The 17,768-nt window shown below is 38.6% G+C and overlaps 1 protein-coding gene across 2 annotated transcripts; it reads left to right on the forward strand.

Moving 5' to 3' along the window:
* The first annotated feature begins 11,698 nt into the window (after window positions 1–11,698).
* Window positions 11,699–16,038, forward strand: LOC124156159 (cuticle protein 76-like). 2 transcript variants are annotated; one of them, XR_006864281.1, is made up of 3 exons: window positions 11,699–11,805; window positions 14,873–15,611; window positions 15,850–16,038. XR_006864281.1 is itself a non-coding variant. In XM_046530516.1 (2 exons), the coding sequence occupies exons 1-2, from the start codon at window positions 11,794–11,796 to the stop codon at window positions 15,362–15,364; spliced, it is 504 nt and encodes a 167-aa protein (XP_046386472.1). In that variant the 5' UTR covers window positions 11,699–11,793; the 3' UTR covers window positions 15,365–15,800. The 2 variants fall into 2 exon arrangements, 1 of the variants encoding a protein (XP_046386472.1); XM_046530516.1 differs by lacking the exon at window positions 15,850–16,038 and having other exon boundaries at window positions 14,873–15,800.
* The last annotated feature ends 1,730 nt before the right edge of the window (window positions 16,039–17,768 follow it).

The raw sequence follows: 17,768 nt of genomic DNA on the forward strand, positions 1-17,768 counted from the left end.
ATTTTAACGGAAACTGTCGATATCACTTATTTATTGATCTCCTAGTGGCCACTGTTATTGATACAAAGAGTGTTTAGTCTTGAATTTAGACCATTTCATAAAATTAATGTTTCACGAACAGACTTGGCTGAAAGGAATGCATAAAAAGAGTATGAGGCTAAAAAAGGCTATGAGGCTCAAAAATTGTAAAATAATTATGACGGTTTGGACCATTCAGCTGAAATGCGAGAAATTTCAGTGAAGAATTCTTTCATTGAATTTTAATTTTATGAACAGTGATTTAGTGGTATATAAGAGAAAAATTGAGATAGTTTGTGCTTAAGTGTGGAGTGATGTAACTAAATGAGCTCTTGCATGATGTTAGGGTCAATTTCGTACTCCATTCCAGTAAATAGGACCAGCACCACTATATTTAACTAGAAAACAGTCCTTGACTTTTATAGTCATATATATAACTAGAAAATAAATGGATTCTCAGCATCATACCTACGCATATTGGCGGAAAAGTTCATTACAAGTAGTACCAAAATCTAGCTGCAGCATCTTGAATGAATGAACATTTCATAATAAGTTGAGGCTGATGCGTTGACTAAAATTGCAAATGTAACAGTAGTATGAATGGCCACAGAACGCAATTCTCAATTAGAGTATAACAACTTTGTTACATTTGTCATAAGCTAAACAAACTGAACAAAAAAAACATAGCTTAAGCCTTAAGATATGATTGTAACAAGCGTAGCCAAAACATAACTTTTTTCACAGGTGACATTACCATCAAGACTGATTACAATGAAAACAATAAAGAAATTATTGTAATAAACGCACCATTTTGCCTTTTAACGAGTGATAAAGGAAAATGTACACAATGAATCTGATCAACGACGACATTCGGTAAATATAAAAAATCGCAATTTTATAGTGAGTCAAATCAGTTATTTCAGTTCAATAAAATAACATAAATCTGGAGCACATTTTTCATGATCTTTATTGGAGTGGCTATATTTGTTTTACAAATATATGTTGATTTGATACGCTCATGAACGCAACCGGGGGGGAGGGCTTCAGGCACCCCCCCGAAACCGTATCCCTTGAATCGACGACTAGCGATATATGTGTTCAGGAGACCACTAGCCTAGAGGCAACTAATCTTTGAAGCTTCATTTTTCGATTTTGCTATACTTCACTTCTGATTATACTGATAAATAGAACAATAATTATCAAAAATCTTTGGCAGTATTAAGCGAGAATTCACTTCTCCGTCTTTCAGTTTGAAGATGAGACTTCCTCATGTGGTAACTAGTTCTGAATGGGCTGATTGCCGGGTGATACCATAAGTGCCGCAGTAAATCGGCGGTAAGCCATGCATGAAATTTCCTCCGGTGCACTCAACCGGTAAGATGACCTTCGACGATTTTCTGCGTGAGTGAATTTGGCATCTGGATTCAAGTCCACATGAAAGCGGTGGGGTGTGACTTGAAGGCGTAAGTGATTACGTTTTCTCATCGGGATGAGATCTCACACAGGCGTCTCATACGCAGAAGACTTCTGCGCAAACGACCAAATTGTTGCCAGCGTTTAAAGACTCGCGAATGTAGAATCATATTTGCTAGGAGAAATAAATCTTAGGTACAGTGAAAGAAACGAAGAAACTGCTGAAATATAAATTCCTCGTGACAGAAGCAAATATAAGGGTTAGAATGCATCCTTCAACCCCTGATATTGACAAAAACCTCTAATTTTTAACCCATCTAATCCGGCTTAGGGGAACCAAGGAACACCCTATCCATTTACGGCAAACATCGTGCTTCTTTATTTTTTATTTTTAAATTTATTTTAAATATTTATCACTTCTTTAAAATAAGTTAACATGGTTTTCTATTGATCTTACTACCCTCTTTAAGATAAAACCTGTAAAAGCTACCACCACTTGATGTAAGCAGAAAGATTTAATTATATAGCCATCGCATTACTGGTAAACGGGTTCAACAATTAGGAATGTAGGTAGAAAGTACTCCTTGATAATTAGTAGATGAGCATTTAAAAGTGCTAGCATGAAGATCACTGAGCGGAAGTTTAAGGAAAAGGCTAAAAGTTGTTAAGAAGACATACTATGTAGCAAAGAACGTTATAGGGAAAAGAATTAGTGATAAAGGAGAAAAAGAATGTGTCGGTAGCATTTAAAATGAGAAAATGAGAGAGAATGGAGGAGATGAGCCAGACGGAGTAGAAAACTCATGAGTGAGTGGGAGAAATACATGGCGGCTGAGGATTCTCCTAGAAGAGATGAGAAGGAAACAGAGGATTTGAATGGAGCGAGCGCTTTTGGAAAGAGGGAGGGAGGAAAGAGATTTCAAAAGATGAGATGCCAATAATGTAATTATTTTTCTTAAGAAAAGATAGTGCAATTCATGACTCACAACACATTAAAAATTATTCATACTGTGCGCAATCGTCGAAGGTTCCTTCGTAAATTTTAAAATATTTTAATAGATTTAATTGAATAAATAAAAGATCGTAGCACTTTTCTACCAAATATTTTACTGCGTACAACGCGTTTCGGCTAACAGAGCCATCATCTGGTACAAGTCCTGTAACAGATGATGACCCAGTGAGCCGAAACGCGTTGTACGCAGTAAAAACTTTTGTGGAAAAGTGCTACAATCTTTTATTTATTTAAATGTGTCTAGCTTCCTCCAATTGAAGCCTGAATCTGCTGAACTTATTTTAATAGAAGCAATAGCAAATAATTAAAATGATGCTGAAGGAGCCCGAAAAAGTGCAACCATTGATAAAAAATTTGTAAATGTGCTTAAAAAATCCGCTTATCCATCTCCGCATTTTTTACTTAAATATGGTCACGAAATGTCCATCGTCTAGGGGAGAAGGAATTCATTCATTGCTTGACTACAAAGAAAAAGAGGATAGGTATTTATAATATACAACAATATTTGAGTTAAACCATAGCAAAGCCGGGAATACCGTTTTTGAGTGCGTTATCGCCGTGGCAAGAGTATTTGTTGTGCCACGGGTAATCCCTTGCGTGCTGTGAGCCAGATGGGCGTTCCCTCATGCCTACATTCAACTCAAAATAAGTCGAGAGGCGGTCATTCTCAGCAAAGAGAGGCGTTGCTTTGAATTGGCGGCCTTTCCCTAGACATTCGTCTTGCTTCAAGACATTTTAAAAACACTAATTAAACAGCGGTTACCATGGGCATGGGCCAGGTCATTTAAAATGGAACCCGCCGAACAGAAGCCTACGAAACAAACACACTCACCACGCCCAACTTCATTCATACCATTCACTCAAGCATACCTGCCTTTAGATGCGAATATTTCGGGGTGAATCATCATAAGTAATTTCATCTATCAAATAAAAAAATGAATGAAATTAGCTTTCTGAATTTCATTTCTTCTAACATTCAAACCGCAAAGTTTATTTTCAGCATCGAATTAGAATCCAAACAAATGGAAAAGATTGACCAAACCTAAAAGCCTAAGACAACACCAATAAATAACAATTATTATATGACTCGGGGTATTATTTCTGGAATTGTTTCAAGTTCCTTAGGGAGATAGCCAACGTTAGAGGAGTTATCTTTTTTTCTCACACTTAAAATCATCTATTCCTTCACTAGATCCTACACTAAAATTAAAAATCCATCAACATCACAGCTTAAGGAGTTCGAATGTATTTGGCGAAATATAATAGGTAAGTATTTTTTATACATTATACACCTTCATTTTTTCCGATCATGGTGTCTACACAAAGAATTTGAATGCATGGAACATATGAAGTGAAATTATTTTCCCAATCAATCGCCAACTTCATCTCAAGCTGAAGAGCAACTGGAGAAATTAATGCAATCACATACGTTTCTAATGCCCTCAACAACTTTCGTTGCCACCGTTTAGTATTTATTGAAGGAACATCATCACCATAAACGTTTAATAAGACTGTCAAGTAAGACGCAAATCGGTTCCATCATACGTATCTTATTTTGGAGATGACTTACGCGCAGTGAAAAGGTGGGATACGAATGTGAAAAAGGTAAAATAAAAACACACGTTAGCATGATTAAAATACCAACACCCAATGCGCATGAGTACTGAAATCCATTGATGGAAATGGTAAGACTGCAGCGTAGAATTTTTTTTCATTAGAGAGCATCATATTTTAAATTTCATTTTACGATAAATACGATCGAATTTCTCTCTCTAAACGCCTCTAGCAGATTATTTGCCCTGCAGCCATCCAAATAGTTGCTTCGAGTATCAATGGAGCTCCCCATTAATAAAATAGATTAAGTTGAAGAAAACAAGGAGCGAAGAAAGGAGGCATTTAGATATTAATCATTTTACAGTGAAATGCGGTGACATCATCTTGCCGAGGGTTTCCTAAGAGGACGGATACGGAAAAAATCTAGTTTGGCGGATAAATGTGGCCCACGTTACATTATTACCTAACAAACGATGAAAAGTATCAATCTAATTCCACCCCAAATATTCACTCTACCCCTCCATTCCCTTGGCAGTCTGACGGGTTCTCACTCCAAGACCGGTTATCGAGCTTTTCAATCATTTCGCAATGGATTGATACAGTGCGGGCAGCAAACGTTATGGTGTATCAGCTGCGGGAGGTTCGACAGGTACCGCCGCAATCCTATTTTGAATGATGATATTTCTGAAGGGATTATTTTTAGCACTGAAGGAACGCATGCATAAAAGTCAGCACAGTATTGATTGTCCTTATTTCTTCGCGCCTGAATTCCAAAATTCTGCATCTCCCTCTTCTATACTGCGCCCTGCCACGGCTTCCCTTCGTCACAAATCGAAATGTGTCAAATGAGCGGGGTCCCAGTTTTGCCGACAACACCCACAGCTCAACTCGCGAGCACTTCCTGAATTGGCCAACGTTCGCGTTCTACAAACGGAGAGCCTCTTCCAGATCTCCATCCCTTTGGTTAAGTTCTGCCAAAATCAATGTCTAGGGCTCAGTGGTATAGTGGGCTAAGTCAGGATATTAAGACGTTTACTCCAATCAATACCTGAACAATTGGCAACGAATTTACTTTGAGTAAATTCATTGTAACTAGATAGAAACAGTAGTGGTAATTTTCAACACTTATTTTTTGTTGTTACAACTCTTGAAAATGACGAGTGTATAAACGTTGAAACCGGTTGAGATAATTAATAAGTGTGGAACATTACTACGGCTGTTTCTATCCTGTAACCATAATTTTATGGATATATTTCTTCTAAAAATAATTCTAATATTTCATTTATTATTTCAGTAGTACTATTGTAATTATTAGACCCCACTATGAGGAGGTAGGCGAGGACAAACGACCTAGTTAGCAGTCCTATCCTTTTTATTTAGTAATCAAAAACTTTATTTACAAGAAGGAGAGCAGATCCACCGTGGCTTCCTCGTTAGCTACGTCCTACGGCGAAAAATTATTCACGCGAATTTTCCCCGAATTTAAAGGTATTTTTTCCAAAAGTTTTGAGTAATTGGCAACAACATGCATTAAATATACATAAACCTCATCTTACTTTTTTAAAGTTTAAAATGACTTTTTAATAACAAAAAATCTAATATATGTTTTGCTAAAGTTATAATTATTCTAGTAAACGCACTTGTTTAATGAGGTTATTATGCTATGTTGGCATTTAAATTATCCTAAAGCCTTCCTTTTCCAATGTATGTCCAATGATTTACATTGATGATCACCTAACCCAAACACAGGTTCACCTAGTGAATAACTGTAAGGTACCCAATAATATCTATTAAAATTATTTTTTGGAGCAATTAAAATTGTCTTTAAAATTTAATTGCCGATTTTTACGGGTGTACTGCAAGGAGTTGGCATGCGTCCCGTGCGTTACTATGGGACTTGCGCTAGTCTCCAATGCGTCCGTCAATGTAATTTCTTCTTGCACACATCGGCGAGAACTTTTACTCCACCCACGGCAGTTATCATTACGTAACCCGGTAACCTCATCATATGTCACCGCCAACATATGGCAACATTCTCCCCCACCGCCGTTTTCCAAAGGGAATCGAAATGACGGGAAGAACGGCGCAAGCGAACTGGAGAAGAACGCCACGGAGGTAAAATAAAATGACGCCTTAAGAGCGGCTCCCCCGCGGCGTATATTATTTCCCGTTGACGAAAGGAGGGTTCGGTTGGCCGTGCTTCGAGGGGGTTGCGCTTTGAGAGGCGTTGTGCGGTGGCCACCACACACTCACGCTGGCTTGTAGGATCACACGGTTCTCGGTTCACGCGTAGCGCTGGAAGGAAGGCGGCGGTAGCCACCCCATACACCACCACCCAACCCCCTGCCGCTGTTAATCATCAAGTCCCGCCTCAGTGCCTTAGACAGGAATTTCGTTTGGGGGGGGGGTCCAAAACCAGGGGGGATATTTTTTTAAAAACGTGATACCGAGTAGAGGGTTTTAAACTAGTTTTAACACTTTTCATAATCGGAAAAACGTCATTTGTTAAAGAAATATTTGGTAAATTCATGATTTTTCAATGTTTCGTTTCTTTTATGAAGGAAAATATTTGTGTTTTTATATTTCGGGGAGGAGGGGGGGGTCCGGGCTTTAATTATCAAAGTTATTAGCCTTGGCAAAATAATTTTGAAGTATAAAAATGTGATGGGTAAATATTGAAATCAAGGCCTCGCCTTTTTTGTGCCGGCCTCAGTGGTGGGGGGTAATGTATTCCCCTACCAAAGTGAAGGTCGCGGGTTCGAGTCCTGCCTGGGCAGGTTGCCCCTATCTAGGGCATGGATTTTCGTATACGTTTGATTCTTAAATGTTACGAAAACCGAAGGCCAAATAGCGCAGTTTTCCGCGGTGTGGCAATAGATAAATAAATAAATAAATGAAGATAATGGAAAGCGTGGCAGCCTTGTGGGTAGACCACTTGGATGCTGATCCTAGAGTCTCGGGTTCAAATCTCGGATGAAGCGTTACAAACCCCCAATTTTGACCCTGGGATTGCGAGGTGGCCCAAGGAAAAGACCTGGTCCACCTACCCAAAGCTTGTGATGTTGACACTCGTGTAGCTAAGTCCGAATTATTTAATTGTTCAATCATTAAAATACAATTTAAATTTCATTTAATATATTAACTTTAGTCATCAAATTAAAATTTTAAAATTGAAACCAAAAAGATAAAATATATTTATAAAATTATGGAACATTAAAAGTTTATTCACATTATACATAAAATTCATGATACTTGAGAAATCATGTTTCAGTTGTTGAAGTTGCATGTATTAATTAACAAGTTTTATGTAATATTTGGAAGAAAAATAATAATTAATTAATGCAATCGTCATTTAGTATAGTATGGCCCTAAGAAGAGACGAAATTCCTGTTTTAAGTATCTTTTATAGTGACGAATTACTCGCTTAACATATACACTATAATTTTCAAATTTTTAGAACAAAAATCAGACCATTTTCAACACTTGCCAGAATCTCAAATCTCAAATTGTGAACTCTGCCCTAAATAATTATTCATACCAAGCGTTGGTTGAATCACTGAGTGGGTGGTTTGGATAGACATTATAAAAGATTATCCTCTTCCTAAAAGTTTTCCTCTATTCTTAATAGCGCCTCCACTGAGGAAAATGTGGAGCAAGAGTGACGGATATTGCGGAAATAAGCGCACTATGAGTTCTCATCACGCCCTCTGGAGTGGTTCTATTTTGTCGTATTTCTTGACGAATCGATCGTTCAAATTTTACACTTCCATCTTTAAAAAAAAGGGGTTGGTTTGTAAAGGAGAACTTCTTCAACATATGCCTTATTCTCAAATTCAGACATTTTGATCTGAGTAAACACTGAGGTTAATTCCTCGAACATGGGATGAAAACAAATGTTGATAGGGAAATGTGGTGCGATTTTGACCGATATTGCGGAATTTAACGCACTATGAGTACGTATCATATGCCCAGAAATTTTAAATATGATAGAAAAAAATTGAAACGATTACAGCGTTTCGAAAAGACTGGTCGATCGGGAAAGGTGCGTCCTCTTAAAGTGAAGATTTCTATATCTACTATACATACCCGATACTATCATAGGGAATACCAATAACCGTAAGAATAATCCAATAAGTCGTTGTCCTTCCGATAAGCATCTCAACTCACGTCGAAGTCGGCCCACATTTTTCCGAGGAAGTATACTGGCAAGTATACCACTGACAGAATGGTGAACAGAAGTTCTACCCTTTTAGTATCTGTTTATACCATTTTACAACGGACGGAAGAAGCGCCACAGACATCAAGCGCTGAATAGCCAAACTATGACAGGATTTATGGTAAAGAGGGGTCTCTAGTCTTATACTCTTTGAGCATAGACTAGAGACCAACAATAATATTAGGGACGTGAAGAAAACTCGTGGGTGCAGTGACACTCCGAAAGGTTGGAAAAATTGAAAAAAAGTGATCGGAAAAGAATAGAGGCCTCCGAGACCTGGTGCAGGAGGAGGGTGTTGAAAACGAAATGGATGGATAGGATGAGATGCGAGGAGGTATGTAGAATAATAGGAGATGCAAATACACTGCGGATCATTGTACTGCATAAAATTACGATGAAGTAATGGAGGATTGAATGCACACATAACAGTGAATATGGAAATCGATTACATTCGACCTTGATTTGGTCTACCTGCGGATCGATGGCCTCTTTAACCATAATAATATTACACTGAAAATACAATTTTGGATTACTCACGCACAATAGAATGACGGATAGGAACTTTACGACCTGGCTTCATCGCTCGTTACGAGCGTTGCAAATAATGAAGAAGAAGGAAAAATACATATTATTAAAAAACTATTGTTTATTTAGGAGAAATATATCTATTCTTTAGATAACATCAAAGCCAAGCAAACAAGGCCCTCAATGAAAAATCCAAAATAGTGACACCATAGAATTTCTATTCTGAACAAATTCAATTTTTCTCCCAATAACCCCAGATTGAGTTCATATTTTCATGGTATTTTGTTTTTCCTTATGGTATACATGTAATGATTCTATCAAAATCAGGCGACCTCACCATGATTATGTTTTTTCACTGCCTAGTTACTGAAGAGACCAAGTGGAATATCTTAAAAAACAATGCTATCCCTTAAAATACATTAATTTTTCAAATGAAATAACAGTTTCACCGCAAAAAATGATGATATAAACTACTTTTGTAAGTTGTATGTACCTGAGACTTTATTAGAACTCCAAGACTACGTTACATTTCACCCATTTAATACTTCTGTGGTCCTTAAGTAAAATGCATTGGTTTCTGCCTGTTAGGTTAATCATTTTGAAAGGAGAGCAACTTCTGGTTTCAATGCTTAACGCCATTAGCCAAGATATATATTACGAGTAATTCGACTAAACAATAAAGCAGTGGACTATAGTATTTTTCTAGATAAAATAAACATTCGTACAATAGAATGACCTGATTTTCAGTTATTCAGTGCTGTGAGGCTTAGAATATTCACTCGTTACTACTACAAGACCAAGGAAAATTTTAAAGAATTCACTGAATATTTTGCCCTATATAAGCTCCCTTCCATTTATTGGAAACGGAGTAACTTACCATGAGACATTTGATGCGGATATTAGTCAAGGCATTTGAGCGGCTTGTTTGACGTTGGGGTTTATATCATTCGTCTCATTAAGAAGTAGGTTTTTTTTAGATACAACGAAAGTCTGCAATCTGAAGAAGCTATGTTTTTCGCTATTCACACTAATAATACATATCAAAAATCCACGGACGAGCTTATAGCATATTCCACCCGTCATATCTTATGAAGCGCCATATTTAAGAAAGGTGCTTTTTCTAATATATATAACAACACAATTATTTTTAATAACGGATAGCTACTTCACGACAATATTTTAAATATATCAGTCAAGGAAGAAAGATTACCTTCGCGTAAAAAATATCAAGCTTGCATCGTTTGGTATTTTTGTTCAGTAAAATAAAGTTCACCATACCCTCATTTCAACTAACTTGCACTTACGGTACTCAGTCACTTACGGTGCACTCTGAAACCCAAATTAGATGTCATGCAGGTTCCCACCAACCAAGCTTTCGATGCATTTGAATTTGAGGCATTTTTCTGATGTCACCAGGTTTTTATGACTTATTTTATTGTCATTTACCCCGTCTTGAAATTGTATTTGGTGGATTCTAAATATTACGAGTATTCTAACTTAGAAGATGGTTTTGAACGAATGTGCCAAATAAAAAAAATTAAACATTCATTTATTTGAGTAATTGCTCACAAACAGCTTTTCCGCCAATTTACAGTGACTCAGTAACAAACAAGAAATATAAAGGTAAACAATAAAATTTGGTCAAAAAATTCTATCAGCGTGCTTTGCCGTTGACATACCCCTCATAAAATAACTGGAAAAAGGAGGGCGTGATTAAGTAGATTAATTTTAATTCGTATTTAGTTAAATGCGAGCGCAAAAATCAAAATTTCAAATGGTAGCCCTAAACGAGTATTCCACAAAGGTAGCTACATTACCTGCAAAATAATAATTGTTTGTACCATGAAACTAACTATCTCAATATGTTATAGAACAAAATATAATTCTAATTATTATCTTTTCCATAAAATTTCCTTTGGTTTCACTGAGTTTTTCATGCAAAGAGTACAGGCTCACAACAAAGTAACTCTTCACTGTTGTGTTGGATTGAAAAATTTTTCTCGAGATGTGGCAAGTTGGAATTATTATGGACCTAGTGCAGTGCGACTCCCATCTTTACTCTTATGATTGAAATGAAGATTTGGCTTGGAGGAAAGCATTTTCCAAGCATGAGCTTCAGGAAAAAGGCAAAATTCATTGGAAATCATTGGCGGCAACATTACATGAAGAAGGTATAGTAAAGCTTGTCCATAGGCACGATCAATTCCTCAATCGCCAAGGCGATTATGTCGAAAGTACCCCATAAGTATGCCCAATATTTATCTATGAAATAATTTTCAATCCATCTCTTCGTCTTCTGTTCACGAGCCTTCGGAGATTGAAAAAACGGCCCCGGTATTTAAATGGCAAATTATCCATGAATTTAAGAAGGGTCATCAAGAATAATGCCTAATTTCGGAGACAATTATCACTGCCTATTGATGGAAACAGATGATTGGGGGGAGAAAGAAACAGTGGAGAATTTCCATCACCGGGGCAACACCCAAAGCGGCGGCCGAGCAGCGTGCTGACGACTTGGGGTCCTCCGCGGAGAAAGGAGAGGGGTAGAAAAAGTGGAGTGGGGGACCCATGGATTGTGATACGGAAGGAGAAGGGGGAGGTGGCAAAAGAAGAAGAGGGGACAAGGGCGTGGCATACTGCGTGGAGGTGAAAGTAATTGGGGGGGGGGGATGGAGACAGCGGAGACCCCCAGTCGAGGGGGAGGTAAGGGGGCAAATGCTGTCCCAACTCTTAACAAACGGCCACCCTTATCCCTTTCCCTAGGAACACACACCGCAGTTCAAATGAGAGAGAGAATGAAAAGTGGGAGAGGAGAGGTGGGAGAAAATGGAATAAAAAAATGGAAATTATAACACGGCGCGTGGACCATAGTGGCTGCGTAGAGGTGTGAGACCAATCCGAAGGTGAGGAGGAAGGGAAGGGGTTGGATAAGGGGGAGATCGAAGCGTATATAAGGTTCCGTTTGACTCCAGATCGGCACACACAACCACTTGCGAACCGCAAAAGAAGAACGGTCTTAGCCGAAAAGCAACCAACCCCAACAAACTCCACAGAAATGGCATTCAAGGTAAGTGTGCGAAGGTTTGGAGCGAGTGAATTCAAAGGAGAGCTGTTTTTTTGCAGGGAGGGATTACTCTGGCGGATAAGTAGCTCCCAAGTAACTTGCTACAATTATTTACATTTGAATACGAAAGGAAAATACATTTTCCGCAGTTCACTAAGTACGCAAAGGATTTTACAGTAGTAGATCATATCACATTTCTCGAAAAGGTAGTAAATTTCACAAATTGTTTACGTAATTCAAGCCACCCCCTAAGTCCATAAGCGTAGTGTGGTAATTCAGGGGAAGAATCACTGCGAGTCGACCGGTTTAATTTTATCCTTTTTTGTGGCACATTATCTAATTTTTACTAAAGCCTCCGCTGAATACTCTGAAACTGTCTGGAAGGTAACATAAGTTTTAAAGGATGACCATTTGTGCGTCAATGATGCGTTCTCTTAATTACGCTCATAGATTTTTACGACTAGCTTTCCCAAATATTTCATGATTTCTTGAGCAGGTATCTCCGAAGAAATGCATCTGCAAAGTAATCTGAAGCATGTAGTGTTCCGTTTTCGCGAAAGGATTACTTGTAGTAACAAGCAGATAGAATACTAATTCAATCGTTACTACTCCTGAACGCCCCCTCAAGTAGTACTTAATGGGATGCAACCACAAGTTAAAATAAGTTCGAGGATTACGCCCCTGGTCCGCGTGCCCGTTACTACATGACTTCATTGGGTAAAAAGATTCGTAAGCATTTGAAAAGGGTTTATAATGTTTATCATATGCGCAATAAGTAATGGGGGCAGAGGGAACTTCATCGACATTTTGATTACATGTTAGTTTACACCGACAGACTGTTAGTATACAGCATAATATTCCCATCTCTAGCAAGAAAGTTGCACTGCTAATGGTCACGAACATTCCAGCTTTCCAAAAATTCAACGAAAGTGAGAAATGCAAAAAAATACAAATAGCAAACCCAAAAACATTTTTTGCCGAGAATTTTTTAGAAAATAAGCATGTGAGTGAGGTTACAATCGTATGAATTTGGAAACTTGCTTAAAATAGCATAACTTAAATTGGTAAATAACTGCAGCGTCCGTGGAAAAATAATCAATTTACATCGCGATGAGAAGTAAATTTTGTGACAGTGGATAATTTAAGAGTTTCATTCGGGGAAAAAAATCAATTACAAGATTCCAATCGATAAAAAAGAGAAAAAGTCAAAGCAAGTTAGGAAAAAGGGTGTAAAAATAATCATGTATGTAAGTAAAGGTGTAAAATACTTTAGAATTTTCAGATAAAATAGAACCAGTGAAGACTATAGTAATCATTAATGCTCAGATGGTCATTAGTGAACCGAAATTTATTTTCTCTCCGCTAAAACTTAAGATTATCTACAATTCGCCAAGAGTTATGCAACGAAAATCAGTATTCAAATCAATGGAAAAATACCAAAGTCAAAATTCCTTCATTGATACAAACAAACCCCAATTCAAATACCGTCATTGTCTTCATTCAGATATTGGATTACGCACAGAAAGAAAATCCCCTCGAGTGTCAATCAATCAATGAACGCCTTGGGGGACACGTGCGAGGGCGGGTCGGGCATAGAAGTGTATTTAATTCGGGGAGCTTAGAATTTGCGCAACGCCCAGCTCATTCTCGTCCACCCTAATGCACGGCTAGGTTACGCACGGCGCTACCAAAGAGGCGAGGCCCCCGCCGGCATTTTCGTAAGCGGAGAACGATCGCGCCGTCGAGTTGCGCTCGCGTCATCATAAAATAAAGGAATGGCGCTCCGATTTCGCAACTCTACCAGCCCCCGTGGCAAGGTTTAGTCATGACCATATCTCGTGATCACTTAAGGGCTCACAGTAGGCCCACATACCACGTCAAATAATGCATATAGAAAAACACTACACATATACCGGCAGAGTTATTCCGTGCTTGTTTTTTTTTGTATTATTGCTCGCAAATATCTTAAAAGAAATTTGTCCGAAATAAAAGTAGCAAAAATAAGGCGCATCACCAAAATATTATTTACAGTATATTATAATATCCAAGACTGAGTAATTCACAGCACTCGATTTCGGCGATTTTCTTTGAAAATGTTTAGCTAATTACAGTTGTTATAGAAACTTAGTTCAACCATTTAAGGCTTTGGATAATTCAAGTAACCTCTGGTGAATTATGATAAGCTTACCTTGCTATGCGGTAGACTTCAGTGACGCCGAGATCATAGTTCAAGACTCATCCAAACCGTGATGTATTTCAAAATACATTGCGAAGCGCTAAGAAAATTCCCTCAAATAGACTCTTGGAAGACTATACGGGATAGAGCCTTAAATTGGAATTTTTAAACATTGAAATTAGCATTTGATGGAGAAACTCATGAAAATTCAGGGAGAAACAGAATGAGGTAGTACTTTCGGATTAGAATCTTTATGTAACGGTCACAGTGGATATTTTTTCTGAGTGTATCCCAGTAAACTAATATTCTAACCTTAAATGGTTATCGAACATCCCTACATTCAATCCTCCAATCAGCACATATTTTAGAATTCACGTCATTATTCTTTTTAAAAATCTTCGATCACCTGGACCGAATGACTCCCCTGAGGCCTTCCTCGCTAAGGTAATTATGGATAAGTGTAGGCAGTGGTCACCAGGGACTAAACTGCAGGCGAATGAAACACATGCAGTCAGAGTAGACGGCAAATTATTTTCCATAGGCCATCTCGCACTTAGGATTTTTCGGTGGATTGTATGCCAATTAGCGTCCGTGAGCCGAAACTGGCGGAGTTAGAGAAAGTATTCTTAATGTTATAATACTTTACACACCACAAAGGAGCCCAATTAGCTTAACCACCAATGGGGCGAATAATTAACTTAAGAATTTATGGACCCATTTAATGTAATGTAGCTACTGTATATTTAAGAACATTTGCTGGAGATTTTCATTCTAGTGCTCAAAAATCAAGTGGAACACTGTCAATTTCAGAAAAACATTTGCATTAGAGGTATGAATTGGCGAGAATCGACTCTATTCAGTGGTATCTAACTCATCTCCTTTTCTCCACCACAGTACGTCATCCTCGCCGCCGTGTTGGCTGTTGCCAACGCTGGCTACCTTGGCGCCCCCGCCGCCGTCGCCTACCACGGCGCCGCCTACGCCGCCCCCGTGGCCTACGGACACCCCTCCGTGGCCGTCGCCACCCCCGCCATCACCTCCCAGCACCAGAACACCCTGAGGAGCTACGGCAACCTCGGCCAGGTGTCCACCTACTCCAAGACCATCGACACCCCCTTCTCCTCCGTCCGCAAGTCTGACGTCCGCGTGAGCAACGACGCCCTGGCCTACGCCCCCGCCGCCGTCCACGCCGCCCCCGTCGCCTACCACGGCGCCTACGCCGCCGCCCCCGCCTACGGCGCAGCCTACGCCGCCCCCGCCTACCGCGCAGCCTACGCCGCCCCCGCCGTCGCCGCCCATGGAGGACTCCTCGGAGTTGCCTACTCCGCCGCCCCCGCCGTCGCACACATGGCCTTCAACGGATACGGAATCAACTACGCCTACTAATTTATTAATCATCACATCTACTTAAGAGAATAAGTAAACTTAAGAGAAAAACGACAGCGAAGACAAAAAACAACATCATCGAAGATATTTTTTTGATATAGTATAAAAAATGAAAATGCGCTTGCATCTCTTTTAATTTTTCCCGTTCGAATATCGAGGAGCGATGCAAGCGTTCCTGTTATTTCTTATTGTAATGTGTTGAATATTTTATTATTCGATTCCGTATTTATATTCCCTCTCTGTGGAGGTTGTGAGCATGCTCTCTAGATGCTTTTCAAGATGGCTTCGGGTCCATGTCCATGTTGACTCCTTGTCAACGTCGTGACATGACCTGACCGGTTCGAAAATTCTCAAGTGGCCAAGAAATACGCTGTAAATACCACCTCACCCATTTGTACATAAGAATACTAATAAAACTCTGGAAATTAAACAATAACGGCAAGTTTTTTATTTACAAATCTGCTTTGAATTGAGTGAACCTGGAGGTTGTGAGCATGCTCTCTGGATGCTTTTCAAGATGGCTTCGGGTCCATGTCCATGTTGACTCCTTGTCAACGTCGTGACATGACCTGACCGGTTCGAAAATTCTCAAGTGGCCAAGAAATACGCTGTAAATACCACCTCACCCATTTGTACATAAGAATACTAATAAAACTCTGGAAATTAAACAATAACGGCAAGTTTTTTATTTACAAATCTGCTTTGAATTGAGTGAACCTCAAACCTATATCACACATGATATCCAAGGAACTTTTATTCGGTTATGAGCAGACCACTAGACAGGTCTCGGGACACTATTCATATACATGTACTGGAGCGATGCATGCTGAAAAGCATATTATGTATCAAATTTAACGAACTTTATAATAATATTCAGTCTAAAAGCGAAAATCAGTTCTTATCACTTTTCAAAAGGCCAAAGAATTGGAGTATAGCTGAAGCAATGAATTCCAAAACAGAAAAAATTCACTCCGCAGTAATTTTGAAAAACGAGTTGTCCTGGGTATTTTTGTAAGGCAACAAGAAATTTTGTATCGATTTTATTCAATGATTAGTTATTGCATAAGTTCTATATGCATTCATGGCAAAAAGTCGATGTAGTGGCTTAAGCAGATCATAAAGCACAGAAAAAGAGGTAGCCTTCAAAAGTTTGCCGCATGAAATTAAATTTTTTTACCTCAAAACCCTTAACTGATTCTATGTCCAGGGCTTTGAATTAGTAAAACTTTCTCACTCAATTTTTTATGTGGGTCATTTTTTAATAACTGGTAGCGTCAAGTTGGTTATATTTAAAGTTGAATAATTTTTTTTACTGCTTTGTCGAGGAAACGAAACGGTGAGAAAACTAAATGCTTCTGTAAAATGAAAAATTTCATTTTAAACTGGCCAACCATAGGGATTTTCAACTGAATATTAGCCTTCTTTCGTATGTTTTTGCTATGTAATATTTTCAATTTGCTAGTAACAAAACCTTTAGCTCGTATATTTTTTGAATACACATTCCATCCGTTTCCTATTCTACTATTACCTTCCCTGCCTTTTACTTCATTCTGGCTTCTATCATTTGAATAGTAGGGCATTCCAGAGTTGGAAAATACCATTACGAAAAATAAATACTTGCAAATTAAGCCTCCTGAAATACATTTTTCATCAAAGGCTGGCAGCTTTTTATTTTAGATCAAATTTTACCCGTTGTGTCTGCTTTCCTTGAAAAATGATGCAATACTAGACGATTGGTTACGACTGCAAAAGTGAGTATCTCAGACACCCATTGAGGACTGTATCGTGTTTGACCTTTGGATCGATATATATTTTGCTTGTGTTTTCAGCTATTCTCACGTTGGGAGAAACGTGACCTCATGAACTATAGTGTTGGAAAAAAGCCCTTTGATCCAATGTACAAACAAGTCTAACCAGTGAAAGAGATGTTCCGTACAATGAGTCACATGTGTGTTTGGTTTCCATCGATTCTTGCTTGATTTATGATAAATGGAAGTATCTTATCATTAAGTTTTAGCGGGGCACTTTCCATCAAGGCGCTTCTGCACCATTAAGAAATAAAACTGCACGGTCATAACAACGTGAATAAGGACTATTGTATGCATAGTTATTAAAAAAATTAGTTTATTTCTCATATTCATGGGACCACATATTTGCAGGAAAGAACCGCTAAATCGTACATCCTATGGCACTCAATTATTTTATGGCATTGTATTTCAACCCGCCTAGCAAAGCATGCGAGTGGCTGGAGTTGTTAGAGCACAAGCCATTAACTAATGGAGACTGCGTACAATTAGAAACTAATATAAAGATTCTCCCCCGTTCAAAAAAAGTCTCTGCGCATAACTCAAAGGAAAATGGCTAACTTTTAAGTACATTAATTCTACAATTTTCACTCAAGTCC

The sequence above is a fragment of the Ischnura elegans genome, chromosome 3, assembly GCF_921293095.1.
Source record: "Ischnura elegans chromosome 3, ioIscEleg1.1, whole genome shotgun sequence".
In the NCBI taxonomy this organism is placed as follows: domain Eukaryota; kingdom Metazoa; phylum Arthropoda; class Insecta; order Odonata; family Coenagrionidae; genus Ischnura; species Ischnura elegans.